Source organism: Rhincodon typus, chromosome 2 (assembly GCF_021869965.1).
Source record: "Rhincodon typus isolate 14 chromosome 2, sRhiTyp1.1, whole genome shotgun sequence".
NCBI lineage: Eukaryota > Metazoa > Chordata > Chondrichthyes > Orectolobiformes > Rhincodontidae > Rhincodon > Rhincodon typus.
The window spans coordinates 65,402,889-65,420,348 of record NC_063333.1 but is presented as its reverse complement, the minus strand read 5'-3'; the positions used below and the strand labels follow the sequence as shown (position 1 = coordinate 65,420,348).

At 43.0% G+C, this 17,460-nt stretch overlaps 1 protein-coding gene across 1 annotated transcript in view; it reads right to left on the bottom strand.

Moving 5' to 3' along the window:
- The window catches only part of LOC109924795 (transmembrane protein 245-like), a 70,244-nt gene that overhangs the window by 9,813 nt on the left and 42,971 nt on the right, over positions 1 to 17,460 (bottom strand). Inside the window, exon 6 of the mRNA XM_048608214.1 lies at positions 7,806 to 8,000. Coding sequence (XP_048464171.1) covers positions 7,806 to 8,000 — 195 coding nt within the window. The remainder of the gene's footprint in view (positions 1 to 7,805; positions 8,001 to 17,460) is intronic.

The following is a 17,460-nucleotide window of genomic DNA, read 5'->3' as shown; positions in this document are numbered from 1 at the left end:
TTTTAAATTCCTGTGGAAAGATAACTCTTTTAACAAAAAAGAACAATATTGTTTATGTACTTCAATTTCTTTTATAGAACACTGCGTGCAAGAGTGGGATCAGTGTGTTACAGGACCTCAGTATGCGAAGTTACCATGGCAAGTAACTCACCTCCTTACTCCCCAAAGCCTGTCCAACCATCTACAAGGCTCAAATCAGGGTGTGATGGAATACTCCCCACTTGCCTGGATGAGTGCTGCCCGAACAACACACAAGCAGCTTGACAGCATTCAGGACAAAGCAGCCCACTTAATTGGCGCTACATCCACTTCCTCCACCACGGATGCTCAGTAGCAGCAGTGTGTAAGATCTACAAGATGCACTGAAGAAATTCACCAAAGTTCCTTAGACAACACGTTCCAAACCCATGACCACTTTCATCTAGAAGGACTTGTGCAGCAAATACTTGGGAACTCCTCCACTTGCAAGTTCCCCTCCAAGCCACTCACCAGCCTGACTTGGAAATATATTGCAGTTCCTTCACTGTCACTGGGTCAAAATTCCACAGGTTTAAACTACAGAACGTGGACTGCAGTGATTCAAGAATGCAGGTCAACACCACCTTCTCAAGGGCAACTGGGGACAGTCAAGAAATGCTGACCAGGCAGTGATGCTCATATCCCACAAGTGAATAAAAAAAAATCTAAAAACTGCAACTGTCATAGGATCAAATCAGTTACAATGGAATCACAAAAATGAATGTACTCTGGAAATGTTCTATTTGGTTTAAGGAGTGGTTTTCGAAGTGTTCCAAAGTGCATATAATATTGATTTTAATACTCATCAGGTTAACTCAATTTTACATCTTGACTAGATTTAATTATTTAACTCTCCCAAGCACTTGTCACTGTTCAGATAGGAAACTGTAAAAATAAAATATCACTGTGTGACAAAATAACTAGATACTACTATTAAACGGCTAACATCAGGGACTCCTGACAAAGTATACTTCTATTCATAAATAACTGACTCTGTTGAATGCCAAGACCTTTGCTTGAAATGAGGCTCGGTCAACTCAAGCAAAAACAATATATATCTAATTTGGCAATCTTACTCAATGGTTATTGTTGAAAACAAATTTGGGGCAGGCTTAGGAGGTGAGAAATGAAGGATGGCATGCCTGACTAAATAAAGAGCAGAGACAGGAGAGAAGGTGCAAGAGTCATCAGAAGTAATAGCTGCCAAAATCTCCACACACATGCTCATGAAAAGACATAGCAAAAGACCAGGAGAGAAATGCTCTGGTTGTGAATAGACAGCAGAAAAGAGACAAAATTACAGAGTCTAAAAGTTAAAATCTGAGGTCCAATAATGGAAAAAGGTTCATTTACAGCCAGCATAGAGAGAACTTGGGACATCAATAAAAATGTTTGGAGACATTTCAAGAAGAGGAATTGAATGAAGCGACTGCATGAAAAGCAGAGTATTAGTGGGAACACTTCTAGAAAACAAAGAATTTAATCAAGAATACAGTCAACCATGAGCCAATATCTGATTATCAAAGAATCCAGCAAAAACGTGTCTAGCATCAAGATTTGAAATATACAGCAGCAGATTCAACATCAGCACAGGACAGAAATAGAGTAAAACACAAAGGGCCAGGACAAGCGAAGTCCAGGAGTCTAGACAATGGTTAAAAAGGTGATGAGTACAGATCAAACTGGTGTTGTGCAGCAGCTTAGGTGAGGAATGAGATGGAGGCAGCAGAACCTTGAGAAGCCAGTTCTGTGCAGTCTAGCAAGGCAACAAAGGAAACAGTAAGGGAAGTTTACACTGAGTCTGAAATTGCTTCAGCAACAAATAGTAAATATATGCACATCTGCTTTAATAAACCTAACATATAAAAAGGATTAGGACATATATTATTCTTTATGAACAAATTTTTACTATATATAGATTCATGTGGGTTCAATGTGTAGAAGTGGAGGAGGCAGCAAAAAGACAGTAACACAAGTGTTTGTATATTGATACTTGGAAATCAACAGTGCTAGGAAGTAACACCTGAAGAAATATAAGGCACAATGTACACATGGATGCAGTAATTTTAAGAACATAAATGTTCAATATTATAGAGATCAATTATAAGCATCATTCCCTGTCTATTTTTATTCATTACTATTATTCAAATAAAACTTTCAAATTATTTGTGTATTTTTTTATTTTAGGTAAAATAAAAGCTAACAAATTTCTTGTTTTGGCCAAATTCAGGAATTATGATCAGATGATTGAGACTAGCAGTAAACTGAACATCTCTATTTAACTGAAGTGTAATAAACAGGACAATTCCTTCTTTTTTATTATAAAAATAAGTCTTATCCGAGAGCTGTAAATGTCAAACTAAATGTTTCTTTCACAGGACATAAAAGTTTTCTGTAAAACCTTAATATTTGGCAAATACCAGGATTGACAACATGACATGGGTTAATGCTAGATATATTTGGAGAATAGGTTTATAGTATTTAGGAACAGACTTGTTACAGACTCTCAGAATTGTTCTGATGCAACAAGACGTCATTTGACCCATCATGTCTGCACTAACTCTAACATGCATTATGAAATAATGCCATTTGCCTGTATTTTCCCTCATACTGATGCACATTGTTTCTATTTAAATAATTGTATGATGTTCTCGAATGCTTTAATTTAATCCGCCTCCATCATACTTCCAGGCAGTGCATTCTAATCTCAAACCATTTATCAATAAGGTTCTTCCCTCACATCACACTTACAAATCACTTCAAGTCAATGTCCTAGCGTTCATGATCCTTTTATAAGTAGAAACAGTTTCTCTCTATTTACTCAATCCAAATCTCAGAATTCGGAAAATTTCCGTGAGATCTCTAAGCCTGCAAGAACAGTCTTCACTTCTCTTCATAACTGAAGTTTCTTATTCATGGACTTGCAAACAGGATTAGGAAGAATCTGAAGATATTTTATAAATACATTAAAGGGAAGAGGTTAACCAGGGAAAGGCTAGGCCCATTAGGGTCCGAGAGGCAACCTGTGTGTGAAGCTGCAGGATATTGGAAGGGTGTTAAATTAATACTTCTCTGCAGTCTTCACTCTGGGAAAGGAGAATGTAAGTATGGAATTCAGGAAAAGGGGCAGTGAGGAACTTGAACATAGTTTAACATAGGAAATGGGGAGGAACTGCAGGCTATGTTAGGCTTAAAAACGGACAAATCCCCTGGTCTGGATAAATTGCATCCCTCAGGCTGCTGTGGGAGGCGGGCAGGAAATTGCGAGGGCTCTAACAGAAATTTTTAATTCTTCTCTAGCCACATGGGAAGGGCCAGAGGACTGGAGGGCAGCTAATGTGCTCCCATGTTTTAAAAAAGGGATGATAGAGATGAACCAGGAAATTACAAACTGGTGAGTCTCACATCAGTGGTCGGAAAATTATTGGATAAAATTCTGAAGGAGCAAATTAATACCCACTTGAAAAGACATTGGTTAATTAGGGATTGTCAGCAAGGCTTTGTCAGAGGGAGGTCATGCCGAACAAATTTGTTACAATTTTTTGAAAATGTGATCATGTGTGTGAACGAGGGAAATCAGTTGATGTGGCAGGTGTGGGAATTAACAAAGCTTTTGACAAGATCCCACAAGGCAGACTGATTGAGAAGGTTAAAGCACATAGAATTGAGGGAAACGTGGTGAGATGAATCCGAAACATCCTGGTGAACCTCCTCTGTACCCCCTCTAGTACTGTCACATCCTTCCTTCCTGTAGTGAGGTGACCAGAACTGCACACAGTACTCCAGTAGTGGTAGAAGGCTATTTGTATGACTGGAGACCAGTGTCCAGCAGTGTACCACAAGGATCAATAAATGATATAGATGAAAATGTTGGGGAATGTAAAGCAAATTTGCACACAGCACCAAGATTGGTAGAGTGATTAAAAGTAAAGATGATGGTTGTAGGTTACAGGAAGATATAGATGGGTTGGTCAGATGGGCAGACCAATGAGAGATAGCATTTAACCCAATAAGTGTGAGGTGATGCACTTTGGAAGAAGAAACAAGATGAGGGAGTAATTAACAAATGGCAGGACACTGGATTAGCTTATAGTAACAGAGGGATCTTGGGGCAATTATTCACAGATTCCTTAAGTCAGCAGAGCACGCGAATAGGATAGTTAGAGCAGCATATGGGACACTTGCTTTCATCAGTCATGGCATAGAGTATAAGGGCAAGGAGGTAAAGTTGGAGTTGTAGAGAGCATTGGTTAGGCCACAACTGGAGTACTGTGTGCAGTTCTGGTCACCTCACTACAGGAAGGAAGGATGTGACAGTACTAGAGGGGGTACAGAGGAGGTTCACCAGGATGTTTCTTGGGATGGAGAAATTGAGCCAAAGGGAGACAAAGGATAGGCTTGGATTGTTTTCTTTAAAGCAGAGAAGACTGAACAGGGATGTGATTGAGGTGCATAAGATTATGAGGGGTATGGACAGGGTGAATACAGAGCAGCCGTTCTCTTTGGTTGAGGGATCAATCATGACAGGGTATAGTTTTAACTTAAAGGTCAGGTGATTCAGAGGAGATTTGAGGAAAAAACTTCTTCCACTCAGTGGGTGATGAGAATCTAGAATGCGCTGCCCGGGAAGATAGTGAAGGCTGGAAACCTTACGACCTATAAAAAAAATTGGATAAGTACTTCAAATATCATAACATTCAAGGATATTGGACAAGTGCAGGAAATTGAGATTAGCGCAATTTTAGTGGCAGGTATGTCAGTGCAGACTCAAATGTGCCAAAGGGCCTTTTCTGCACTGTATGAATCTACAAATTTCCACACATCTTTTCTGCACTCTGTCCATTGCGTTTACATTCTTCCAATAGTGTGGTGCCTAGAAATGTACACAATACAGTGCACATTCTTCCTACCAAAATAGATTAGCTCACTTCTTTGCTCTGAATTCACCTGCCACCCATTGCCCAGTCCACTAACTTGCTCATGTCCTTTTGCAGTTTTATACAGTCCTCCGCAGGTTACAGTGCTTCAAATTCTCATCATCCACAATCTTGGAAATTGTCCCCAGCAAACCAAGGTTTGGATCATTAATATACATCAGGAAAAGCAAGGGTCTGAATAATGACCGCTGGGGAACTCCACAGCAAATCTTCCTCAAGATTGAAGAATATACATTGATCATTACATTGTTTCCTATTACTGAGCATATTTTGTATTCACATTGTTACTGTTCCTTTTAATCATGAGTTTTAACTTGTATGCTACTATATAAAATGCCACAAAGTACTGAGAATGGACTGCAAACGGATTATGAACTGCAGTGGTACCTATTTAAACCTTGCAATTTTATCCTGATCAATAGACCTGGTAAGATCGAATTCATTTTATTCGATGCTGTTCTTTTGTTACTTAGCAAAAAGTCAGCTTTCAGCAGAGGGTGAAATTCAGCTTCCATTGGTCTTCCATTGAATTAATTCCCTATCATACCCATCCTGAATTTGCTTTCTACTGATGCAGTCTCACTTTCAATTTAAAACACAGTTTGAATATTTACAACAATAAATGCAGATTTTTCGGTCAGCAACTTAGGAGTAGTGCAGGTCACTGACTATGACTTAAACTACCCCACGCCTCTTTAATGCTGCAGCCTTTGCACTTTCCAGTCCTGGGTCAGGTTTCAATCTAGCAGTGAGCAGACTCGGCGGGCCTAGTTATCAAAATGAGCAGACTCGGCGGGCCTAGTTATCAAAAGTCCTAGTATCAAAGCATAGTTACAGTGACGCCATGTAACCTTATTTGCTATGAAGTTAGGACAAACCTTGAGGCGTGTCTTCAAATTGCTGACTTTAGTTTCTTAGTGACCCATCACCTCCAACACTGCTCAGCCTCCCTGTCAACAATGTTCACTCACACCCTGCAATCCCACACAACTCACCTTTACATCTTGAAACCGCCCTGTCGGGTGGTGGTGTGGTGAAAGGTGAGCCTCGTCGGGGTGCAAGAGAGAGGATGCTCTGTCAGGGAGGGGATGAGTACCAACATGGGTGCAGGGGAGAAATAAAGATGCTGGTGGGATACAGAAAGGAAATGAGCAATGCGAGGGCATAGTCAAATGACAAGGGTATGGAGAGGGATCAGCATTTTCTAAACACTTAAATACATTGTAAAGTAGTTATCAATTCTAAGTACTGAAAACCACAGGAATTGGGGCAAGATACTAAACGAGTATTTTGCATCAGTGTTTATTGTTGAGAAGGATATGGAATCGAAAGAACTTGGGGAAATAAATAGTGACATCTTGAAAAATGTTCATAATACAGAGGTGGTGATGCTGGACATCTCAAAACATATTTTGAAGAAGAAACAAAGAGGACTGATGAAGGCACAGCAGTGGACATGATCTATATTGACTTCAGTAAGGCATTTGACGAGGTTCCCCATAGTAGACTAGTTAGCAAGGTTAGATCACATAGAATGCAGGGAGAGCTAGCCATTTGAATAAGAATGGCTCGAAGGTAGGAGACAGGAGGTGGTGGTGGAGGGTTGCTTTTCAGATTGGAGGCCTATGACCAGTGGTGTGCCACAAGGATCGGTGCTGCGTCCACTGCTTTTTGTCATTTATATAAATGATATGGATGTGAACACAGGAGGTATGGTTAGTAGGTTTGCAAATAACACCAAAATTGGTGGTGCAGTGGACAGCACAAGTTATCTCAGAGCACAATTGGACCTTGATTAGATGGGCTGATGAGTGGCAGATGGCGTTTAATTTAGATAAATGTGACGTGCTCCATTCTGGAAAGGCAATTCAGGGCAGGACTTGTACACTTAACGGTAAGGTCCTGGGGAGTGTTGCTGAACAAGGAAACCTTGAAGTGCAGGTTCATAGTTCCTTAAAAGTGGAGTCGCAGGTAGACAGGATAGTGAAGGTGACATTTGGTACACTTGTCTTTATTGGTCAGTGCACTGAGTATAGGAGTTGGGAGGTCATCTTGCAGCTGTACAGTACAATAGTTAGGCCACTTTTGGAATACCGTGTGCAATTCTGGTCTCCCTGCTATAGGAAAGTTGTGGAACTTGAAAAGGGTTCAGAAAAGATTTACAAGGATATTGTCAGGGCTTGAGGGTTTGAGCTGTAGGGAGAGGCTGGACAGACTTCAGCTATTTTCCCTGGAACATCAGAGACTGAAGGGTGATCTTATAGAGGTTTATAAAATCATGAGGGGCATGGATAGGATGAATGGCCAAGGTCTTTTTCCTGGGTTAGGGGAGTCCAAAACTAGAGGGCATAGGTTTAAGGTGAGAGTGGAAAGATCTAAAAAGGGACCTAAGGGACAACTTTTTCACGCAGAGGGGATGCATATATGGAATGAGCTATCGGAGGAAGTGGTGGAAGCTGGTACAATTACAACATTTAAAAGGCATCTGGATAGGTATATGAATAGGAAGGGTCTAGAGGGTTATGGACCAAATGCTGACAAATGGGACTAGATGAATTTAGGATATCTGGTTGGCATGGACGAGTTGGACCGAAAGGTGTGTTTCCAAGCTGTACAGCTCTGAGTTCAAGTTCAATGTTTACAGTGCTTTCTAAAACAGATGCTGCCAGACCTGCGAAGTTTCTCCAGCAATTTCTGTATTTGTTTCAGATCTCTACGATCTGCAGTTTTGTTTTTTTTTAATCAATTCTAAGTAATATACTTCAATAAACATTTCTATACTGTCTGAGTTCTAGCAGTGCAGAAAAATTATCATAGACTAGTTTAGTGAAAATTCTTGCAAAAACTTACCGATGTATTTGCAAAGGCCAAGGAGTCTGTGAAGGAGTTGGTAATGCAGTCGAAGGACTCATTAACATAGCACTGTATATGTTCGAGGCAACTACAAGTATGCATAATAGGATGGGTCCAATTATCGCACCTTCTAGTCCAAGGTAGTAAGCTCCTCCAGCCACTGCTAAGCCAGTGAGATATGGGTGACCACCCCTGTGAAAAGAAATAATTGCCTTAGGATATTTAAATTGTACCTTAAAAAAATGCTAATTACAGCATTAGTGTTGCTGAAAATTTGGGGCAGTGCTTTTATAATGTCATGGACTTCTTTTTGAAAAGGCAAACAGCATCCATTCAAAACAACGTACTTGCATTACATTGACTTCACTAAAGTCTGCAGCACAGAAGTGAGCCATGCTGTCCAACTAGCTATGTTGGCATTTATTCTCCAGACAAACCTTAAGGTTTTCTTTAAACTCTTCCTCCTCAGTCCACATCTCATCCATCCAATTTTTCTTCTTCCTCCAGTTTCTAAGCTTGATTTCTCCTTCATTATTGCTAAGAGACAATCAGCTGGGTCTTCATTTCTACTGTCTGTATTTGGCTATCTTTCGCTCTCTAACTGTATATTTTCTGGTGTAGGAGGGAGGGCTTCCATTTTGTGGATAATTGGAGCACATTCTGGGGAAGGTGGGACCTGTAAAGTAAGGACAGGTTGCACCTGAAGCAGAAGGGCACAAATATCCTGGGAGGGAGGTTTGCTAGAGCTGTACGGGATGGTTTAAACTAGTTTGGCAGGGGGTGGGGAACCGGATTTACAATTCAGAGGATGAGGTATTTGGCCTTCCAACAGACACAACAGGGAGTGAGGTGGTTTATAAAAGAAATGCGGGCGATGGAGCATAATTGCAGACACCGAGATGGTTTGAGGTGTGTATACTTCAATGCTAGAAGTATCCGAAATAAAGCAGATGAACTTAGAGCATGGGTCGGTACTTGGAACTACGATATTGTGGCCATTACAGAAACTTGGGTAACTCAGGGATAGGAATGGTTGTTGGAAGTTCTGGGATTTAGATGCTTTAAAAGAAATAGGGAGGGTGGAAAAAGAGGTGGGGGAGTGGCATTGCTAGTCAGGGCGAGTATAGCAATTACTGAAAGGCAGTTCGAGAATGATATATCTACAGAGTCAGTTTGGGTTGAGGTCAGGAACAAGAAAGGAGCAGTCACTTTGTTGGGGGTTTTTTACAGACCCCCTAATAGTTACAGAGAAGTAGAGGAGCGGATTGGGAGGCAGATACTGGAAAGGTGCAGAAGTCACAGGGTTGTAGTCATGGGTGACTTCAACTTTCCAAATATTGATTGGAAACATTTTAGTTGTAATAGTTTAGATGGAGCAGATTTTGTCCAGTGCATTCAGGAAGGATTCCTGACACAGTATGTAGATAGACCAACACGAGGAGAGGCCACTTTGGATTTGGTGCTTGGCAACAAACCGGGCCAAGTGTTAGACCTGTTGGTAGGAGAGCAGTTTGGCGGTAGCGATCATAACTCTGTTTCTTTCGCGATAGTCATGGATAAGGATAGGTACATGCGGCAGGGTAAAGTTTACAATTGGGGGAAGGGTAATTACAATTCAGTTAGGCAAGAACTGGGTAACATAAATTGGGAACAGATGCTGTCAGGGAAGAGCACCACAGATGTGGAGATTGTTTAAGGAATGCATACTGCATGTGCTCGATATGTTTGTCCCTAGCAGGCAGAGAAGATGCGGTCGAGTGAGGGAGCCATGGTTCTCGAGAGAGATTGAACGACTGGTTAAGAGGAAGAAGGAGGCGTATGTAAGGTTTAGGAAAAGAGGAATGGAAAAGGCTCTAGAGGGATACAAGTTAGCCAGGAGGAAGCTGAAGAAAGGGCTTAGGAGAGCTATAAGGGGGCATGAGAAAACCTTGGCGGATAGGATCAAGGAAAACTCCAAGGCTTTTTACACGTATGTGCAGAACAAGAGAATGACCAGAGAAAGGGTAGGGCCGATCAAGGATTGTAAAGGGAATTTGTGCACAGAGCCTAAAGAGATAGGAGAGGTCCTTAATGAATACTTTTCTTCAGTATTCACAACTGAGAGGGACCTAGTTGTAGAGGAGGGTGTTGTGAAACAGGCAGGTAGGCTAGAGGAGGTTGATGTTAGTAAAGAAGATGTGCTAGGAATTCTGAGAAAGTTGAAGATAGATAAGTCCCCCGGGCCTGATGGGATTTATCCAAGGATTCTACGGGAAGTGAGGGACGAGATTGCAGGGCCTTTGGCGATGATCTTTTTGTCCTCACTGTCCACGGGTATAGTGCTGGAATATTGGAAAGAGGCAAACGTCATTCCCTTGTTCAAAAAAGGGAACAGGGATAACCCTGGAAATTACAGGCCAGTTAGTCTTACGTCAGTGGTGGGCAAATTATTGGAAAGGGCTCTGAGAGACAGGATTTATGATCACTTGGAAAGGCACAGTTTGATTTGTGATAGTCAGCATGGATTTGTGAGGGGTAGATCATGCCTCACAAACCTTATTGAATTCTTTGAAGAGGTGACCAAACACGTGGATGAAGGTGGAGCAGTGGATGTGGTATACATAGATTTAAGTAAGGCATTTGATAAGGTTCCCCATGGTAGGCTCATGCAGAAGGTAAGGAGGCATGGGATAGGGGGAAATGTGGCAGATTGGATTCAGAATTGGCTGACCCTTAGAAGACAAAGGGTGGTAGTGGACGGAAAATATTCAACATGGTGCTCAGTTATGAGTGGTGTACCACAAGGATCTGTTCTGGGTCCTCTTCTATTTGTGATTTTTGTAAATGATGTGGATGAAGGAGTGGAAGGGTGGATTAGCAAGTTTGCGGATAATACGAAGGTGGGTCAGGTTGTGGACAGAGTGAAGGGCTGTTCTAGGATACAAAGGGACATTGATAGAATGCAGAGCTGGGCTGAGAAGTGGCAGATGGCGTTTAACCCTGAAAGGTGTGAGGTGATTCATTTTGGAAGGACAAACTTGAAAGCAGAATACAGAGTTAACGGAAAGATTCTTGGCAGTGTGGAGGAGCAGAGGGATCTTGGGGTTCATGTTCACAGTTCCCTGAGAGCTGCCACCCAAGTGGATAGAGTTGTTAAGAAGGCATATGGTGTGTTAGCTTTCATTAATAGAGGGATTGAGTTCAAGAGCTGTGAAGTTATGCTCCAGCTATTCAAAAGCCTGGTTCGGCCACATCTGGAGTAATGTGTCCAGTTCTGGTCACCTCATTACAGGAAAGATGTGGAAGCGTTAGAAAAGGTGCAGAGGAGATTTACCAGGATGTTGCCTGGAATGGAGGGAAGGTCTTACGAGGAAAGGTTGAGAGTATTACGGCTTTTCTATTTAGAACGACAAAGGATGAAGGGTGACTTGATAGAGGTGTACAAAATGATCAGAGGTATAGATAGAGTAGACAGCCAGAGACTTTTTCCTAGGGTGGAGGTAGCTTTTACGAGGGGACATAGTTTTAAAGTGAAAGGAGGTAGATATCGGGGAGACGTCAGAGGTAGTTTCTTTACTCAGAGAGTGGTAGGGGTGTGGAATGCATTGCTGGAGAGGGTAGTGGAGTCGGCATCATTAGAGGCATTTAAGCGGCTATTAGATAGGCATATGGATGATAGTATAAGGTAGCGATGGAGGTTAGATAGACCTTAGGTTTAGCGTAAAAGTTCAGCACAACATTGTGGGCCGAAAGGCCTGTACTGTGCTGTACTGTTCTATGTTCTATTTTCAGATCCAGTGAACTAGCAGAGTGAGGTTTCCATGCCTGGAGATGTACTGTGGATGTGAACTTCTCTATAACACCAGCTACAAAACAGGGTTTTGTACTTGGATGCTTACAGCATCTCTGTCTTGCCTTTTAATGTATTGCTGCTTCATTCAAAACTTAGAGGCTAACAACAGTTCTTCCTTGCCTTGCATTTTAGTGCAGACAGAAAGTTAGGCTGCTTGTTGTGTTTGCCAGCAATAAACAGTCAAGGAGATGGAGTTGGTGGTGTACGACGCTGTGTTAAATCAATGTCACACCTGCAGCATGTCCAGCAGCTTACACAGCAAACAAACCACATGTGCCTCATGCAAATAGCCATGTTTCAAAGCCTAAGGGGAGTAAGACCTTAGACGAGTGAAGGGGCGGAATGATGATCAGTCAGGAGGCTCCATCACAGTCAGTCAATCCCTGTACTGATTGGAACTAGGTGGATCTTGTTGACTATGAGATACTTGATTGGGGTTGTTAATCTGAGCCAATTAGAAAAGCCCTGGCTGACCAATATAACCAGGAGATTTACAATCTCCTCAGTTCAGGGGACTGACTCTGAGCTGGTTGGGTTATAGCCAGTGTGCTGTGCACAAGCAAATAAAGGTTGACTTGGTGATGGGATAGTGGCCTCTGTGCAGTTATTTCAGTGGTGAGTGGGATAGTATGTGGCTGAAGAACATTTGCTTGCAACAGTCATCTTGGAGTTGGAGTAAATATTTCTGGCATCATATCTTTATTTGGGAAGCTTGACTTGTTTGATCCTGCTGTCGAAGATTGGACCCAGTATGTGGAAAGAATGTGATTTTTTTTTTTTTTTTTCTTCCCCACTCCCCCAGGCAAATGACATTTCCAAGAGTTGATGGGGTTAGTTAAGGAACATTATGACCTCCAAACTTCCTCTAATTCTGAGACCCTCTTATTGGGCTGTTAGAACCAGGATGTGGAGATGCTGGGGTGGACAGAATTGGAAGTTATAGGGTTATAGTCCAACAGGTTTAGTTGAAATCACAAGCTCTGCTCCTTTGTCAGGTGAAGGACAGTGCTCAAAGCTTGATTTCAAATAAACTTGTTGGACTATAACACAGTGTCGTGTGAATTCTGACCTAGAGAACTGGGGGAAATCTGTATTGGGATTTTGGATGTGGGTGAGATGACTGGCAGAGGAATGTGATTTTGGGTCAACCCTGAAAGAGATGCTGAGACTACTTGCTACGTGGGTTTAATGATGTAACCATGCAGAAGTGCCCAACTGGACTTCAAACAGGCACTACTAGTTTGGTGATTAGAAAATGCAGCAAGCAGAGCATGGGAGCTACAGGGCATTCCAATGTAAGTGGGCTCCCTCACCTGTCCAACTGAGCTTGGGGAACACCATTAAAGTATAGGCAATTGCAAAGCCTCATGCAGAGCATATCCTCAGCAGAGTGACCCCTGGCCAGCCCAAAGCAGAATCCCACAAAGCTGAGCCTTGGCCAAATGGTGAAGAAGTTCTTTAGGATCTGGGCTGGCAAGCCATTGTAGCTATTGCCAGTATGCAGACTTGAGATAGCAAAGGAGTCCTATAAGGCCTGACTCGAGTAGGAAAACTTGTAGGTCAGTACCAGGACAGCGCTCACCCTGGAAAGTTCCCCCTACAGGTGCTTTACAACAATTAAATTGTTTAGTGACATCCAAATCGGAACCCATTAAAATTAAATGTTTAGTTAAATGGTCCCATGGAGGTCAATGCTCGTGCAGCTTATATATGTATAGATGTGGTAGTAAAATCTGCCTTTAACAAGACTCTGTCAGGACTCCAGCTCTTGAGTTTGTGCAAGACCTCAGCTAGGCTGAGAACATACTTGGAAACGTTGCAGATTAAGGGTATCAGTTCGGCTCTGGTCTCCTATGAGGTGCAGTTACCTCTAATGGTAGTAAAAGGCCCAGGCCCAAGCCTAATGGGATGGAACTGGTTGAGAAAGATTCACCTAGAATGGTTCAATAGTTTTTGATTAGAAAATGGCTGCCTCAGTAAAGTCCTTTCGAAATATCCAGGAGTTTTTCAGGGAGGGTTTTGGATTACCAAAGGGGCCAAACCCACTGCGGGGCAGCAATTCCAAGATTTTGCAAGGCCTGCCCGGTGCCATTTGCCTTTAGGGCAAAAGTAGAAGCTGAAAGCAGGAGGTTGGAGAATGAAGGAATCATCAAACCAGTGTAGTTTACAGAATGGGCAGCACCAGTCAAGTTGATTATGAAACCTGAGGCTCGGTTTGCCTTCATGGGGATTTTAAGCAAACAGTAAACCACTTCTCTCAGCTGGATAAATACTTGATCCTTAACAAAGGACTTGTACAAGGTTGGGGGGGGAGGGGCACTGTCCTTTACAAAGCTGGACATGAGCCACACCTCCCTGTAATTGCAACTGGATGAGGAGTCCCCACTACAATTAATACCCATAAAGGGTTTATAAAATGCCAGATGGGGTATATCAGCCTACACCCTTTTCCAGCGGGCCAGGTAGAACATTTTACAATAGCTAACCCAGCTTGCCATTTATCTGGATGACTTGCTGACAACAGGGAAGACCAATAAAGAGCACCTTGGAGAACTTGGACATTGTGCTTAAATGTTTCTCCCAGGCAAGTGTACACTGTAGAAGGGAAAAATGTATGTCTAAGTTATCCCAAGTGACCGACTTGGGTGACAGTTGACAAAACTGGGTTACATCCAGTGGAAGATAAAGTGAGGATGATCAAAGGAGCCCTAGCTCCCACGCCTGTACCACAGCTTAGGTCTTTCCTTGGGTTAGTGAATTATTACAGAATATTCATATGTAACTTGGCCTCCATCTTGGCACCCTTACACTTGCTAATGCAAAAGGATCAGCCTTGGTAATGGTTGTGCAGCCAAGTAGTAGCCTTTGGGGAAGTGTAAAAGCAGCTAATGTGTTAGCCCACTATAATCCAAAGCAAGAAGTAGTGCTGACACACGATTCCCCTGTATAGTATCAGGGTGGTGTTGGCTCACTGGTGGCCTAATGAAGAAGAATGCCCCATAATGTACGCTTCCCAGACTTTGGCTGATGCCAAATGCAAATATGCCCAGACAGAAGGTTGTATTAGTATGGTGCCTTTAAAAGTACTTGAGCATTTTTACTTTAAAGTGACAAGGGGAATAAAAAAGAAATCTAAATAAGAGGGTGGTGTATGGAATGAACTGCCAGACGAAGTTGTAGAGGCTGGTACAATTGCAGCATTTAAAAGGCATCTGGATAGGTATATGAATAGGAAGCATTCAGAGGAATATGGGTCAAATGCTAGTAGATGGGACTAGATTAATTTGGGATAGCTGGTTAGCATAGACAAGTTGGACCAAAAGATCTGTTTCCATGCTGTACTTCTCTGACACTGACTCTGACTCTGCCAAACCTTCTTTTTAGTCATCTTTGGTGTGAGGACCTCTGGAAATTTTGGTCACTGACAATGGGACTTCATTTACCATCAGGGAATTTGAATACTTCCTAAACTCAAAAGGCATTTCGGCATATAAAGACAACTCCATACCATCCATTGTCCAATGGTCTAGCGGGAAGGGCGGTCCAAAGGTTGAAGGCAATGTAAAGAAGCAGCCTATAGGATCATCTGATACCACAGTCCTGGTTCCTGTTCAATTACAGGTTGCATGTGGGACGGTCAACAGGGACCACTCCAGAAGATTTGCTGATTGGGAATTTGTCATAGTATCTGATCACAAACCCCTGCTAGGGCTACTGAAGGAGGACAAGGCGGTGCTGCCCATAGCTTCCAGCAGAATTCAGCATTAGGCCCTTATTCTCAGCGCATACGACTACAAGTTAGAACACTGTCCAGAAAGCCAAGTGGTTAATGTGGATACCTTGAGCTGCTCCCACTGGCAGAAACTCCACCGGTGGTGCCTCCCTGGAAGAATCAGTTTTGGTTTTCAACTTCCTGGACACCTTTCTGGTCACACTGAATATCCGACTGTGGACACAAAGACCCTGTCCTTGCTAAACTGAAACGGCTGGTGGTAAAGGGGGAAACAGAACGGCCATCACAACCAGGAGTGAAATCTTTCTGGACCTGATGAGACCAGATCACCATACAGGACGGCATATTACTATGGGGAGCAAGGGTGATTGTCACAAGTAAAGGTTGCCACCAAATACTGGCTGAACTCCAAGGTCATCCAAGGGTTTCCAAGATGAAGATGCTAGCAAGAAACTGTCTAGTGGCCAGGGTTGGATACCGACATAGCTGCATTGGTGGGGCACTGCCCAGAATGCCAACAAGGACAAAATCTGCCACCAAGTGTCCCCACATACTTGGGAATGGCCAGGTAAACTCTGGATTTGGTTGCATGTCGACTGTGCCAGCCCTTTCATGGGCTCAACGTTCCTGGTCATTGTAGACACCTGTTCAAAGTGGTTGGACATGCATAAAGTTCTTTTGGCAAACTCAGCGATGATGACTGAGAAGCTGAAAGCGTTGTTTGCGATACACAGACCTCTGGAAATTTTGGTCACTGACAATGGGACTTCATTTACCATCAGAGAATTTGAATACTTCCTAAACTCAAAAGGCATTTCGGCATATAAAGACAACTCCATACCATCCATTGTCCAATGGCCTAGTGGGAAGGGCGGTCCAAAGGTTGAAGGCAATGTAAAGAAGCAGCCTATAGGATCATCTGATACCACAGTCCTGGTTCCTGTTCAATTACAGGTTGCATGTGGGACGGTCAACAGGGACCACTCCAGAAGATTTGCTGATTGGGAGAAGACTCTGCATGAGGTTAAAACTGATATTTCCAGACCTGGAGTTGGGAGGGAGGAACAGTAGCAGGAACGCTAATGCCAGCCACATGCCTCCTCTAAGTGAGAGACACAATTTAATTCAGGGGATGAAGTTTAGTGCTGGAACCATGGGAATGGCCCTGTCTGGGTATGAGGCAAAGTTGAAGCAAGGGCAGGTCCCATCACTTACACAGTCCTAAACAAACACACGGATCACCTGAAAGCTGTTACCTCACAAGCAGGGCAGGAGCAAAACATACCCAACCCTTCAACAGCCAAAGGTCTGTCAGAAACCATAGGATTTTCCCCCCTCCTTCTAGTGTCATGGAAACCTCAGAGTCCAAGATGGATGCAGCCCTGATACCATTATTGCCTGAAGGGGGGAAAACTCTCAAGGTGCTCCAGACGCAAGCGACAGGCTATGGTCCAGTACAGGCTGCCCATCTCAGAGTCAGAGGAACAAGATCTGACTCAAACATTGCAGGAAAAGTTATGGTGGGGTTGGGGGGAGGTGATGTAGTAACTGGAACCAAATGGATCTTGTTGACTAAGAGATCCTTGATTGGGCAAGGTTAACAGACCCAATCAGGAAAGCCTTGGCTGACCAATACAACCAAGAGATTTAGAATCTCCTCAATTCAGAGGACTGACTCTGAGCTGGCTGGCCACAGCCAATGTACTGTGCACATGCAGATAAAGGGTGATTTGACGAAGGATACCAGCCTCTTGAGCAGTTATTTCAGCACCCCAGCTCAGTGTAAGGGCTTGGACATGGTCAATCAGCCTTCTGGCGCTAACAAAGTCTGGACATTCGCTCCTTAAAGTTTGGGGAGTGAACTGTGGTCAGTGCTGCAGATTGAGTTCAACCAGTCCAGAGATTAGCGGTAAGTCAATCAGGGAGCTGCAGAAAGATCAATCGGGGTCAATGCCACAATTAGTTGCAGTGTCATTCCAAGTCAGAGGGGTAGGCCATGCGAGTCCTGGGGGTATATACACAGAGGGTCAAGGGAATAATTAGGAGTCACTGTGCTAATGGGAAGGCTGGGGAAATCAAGCATGGAG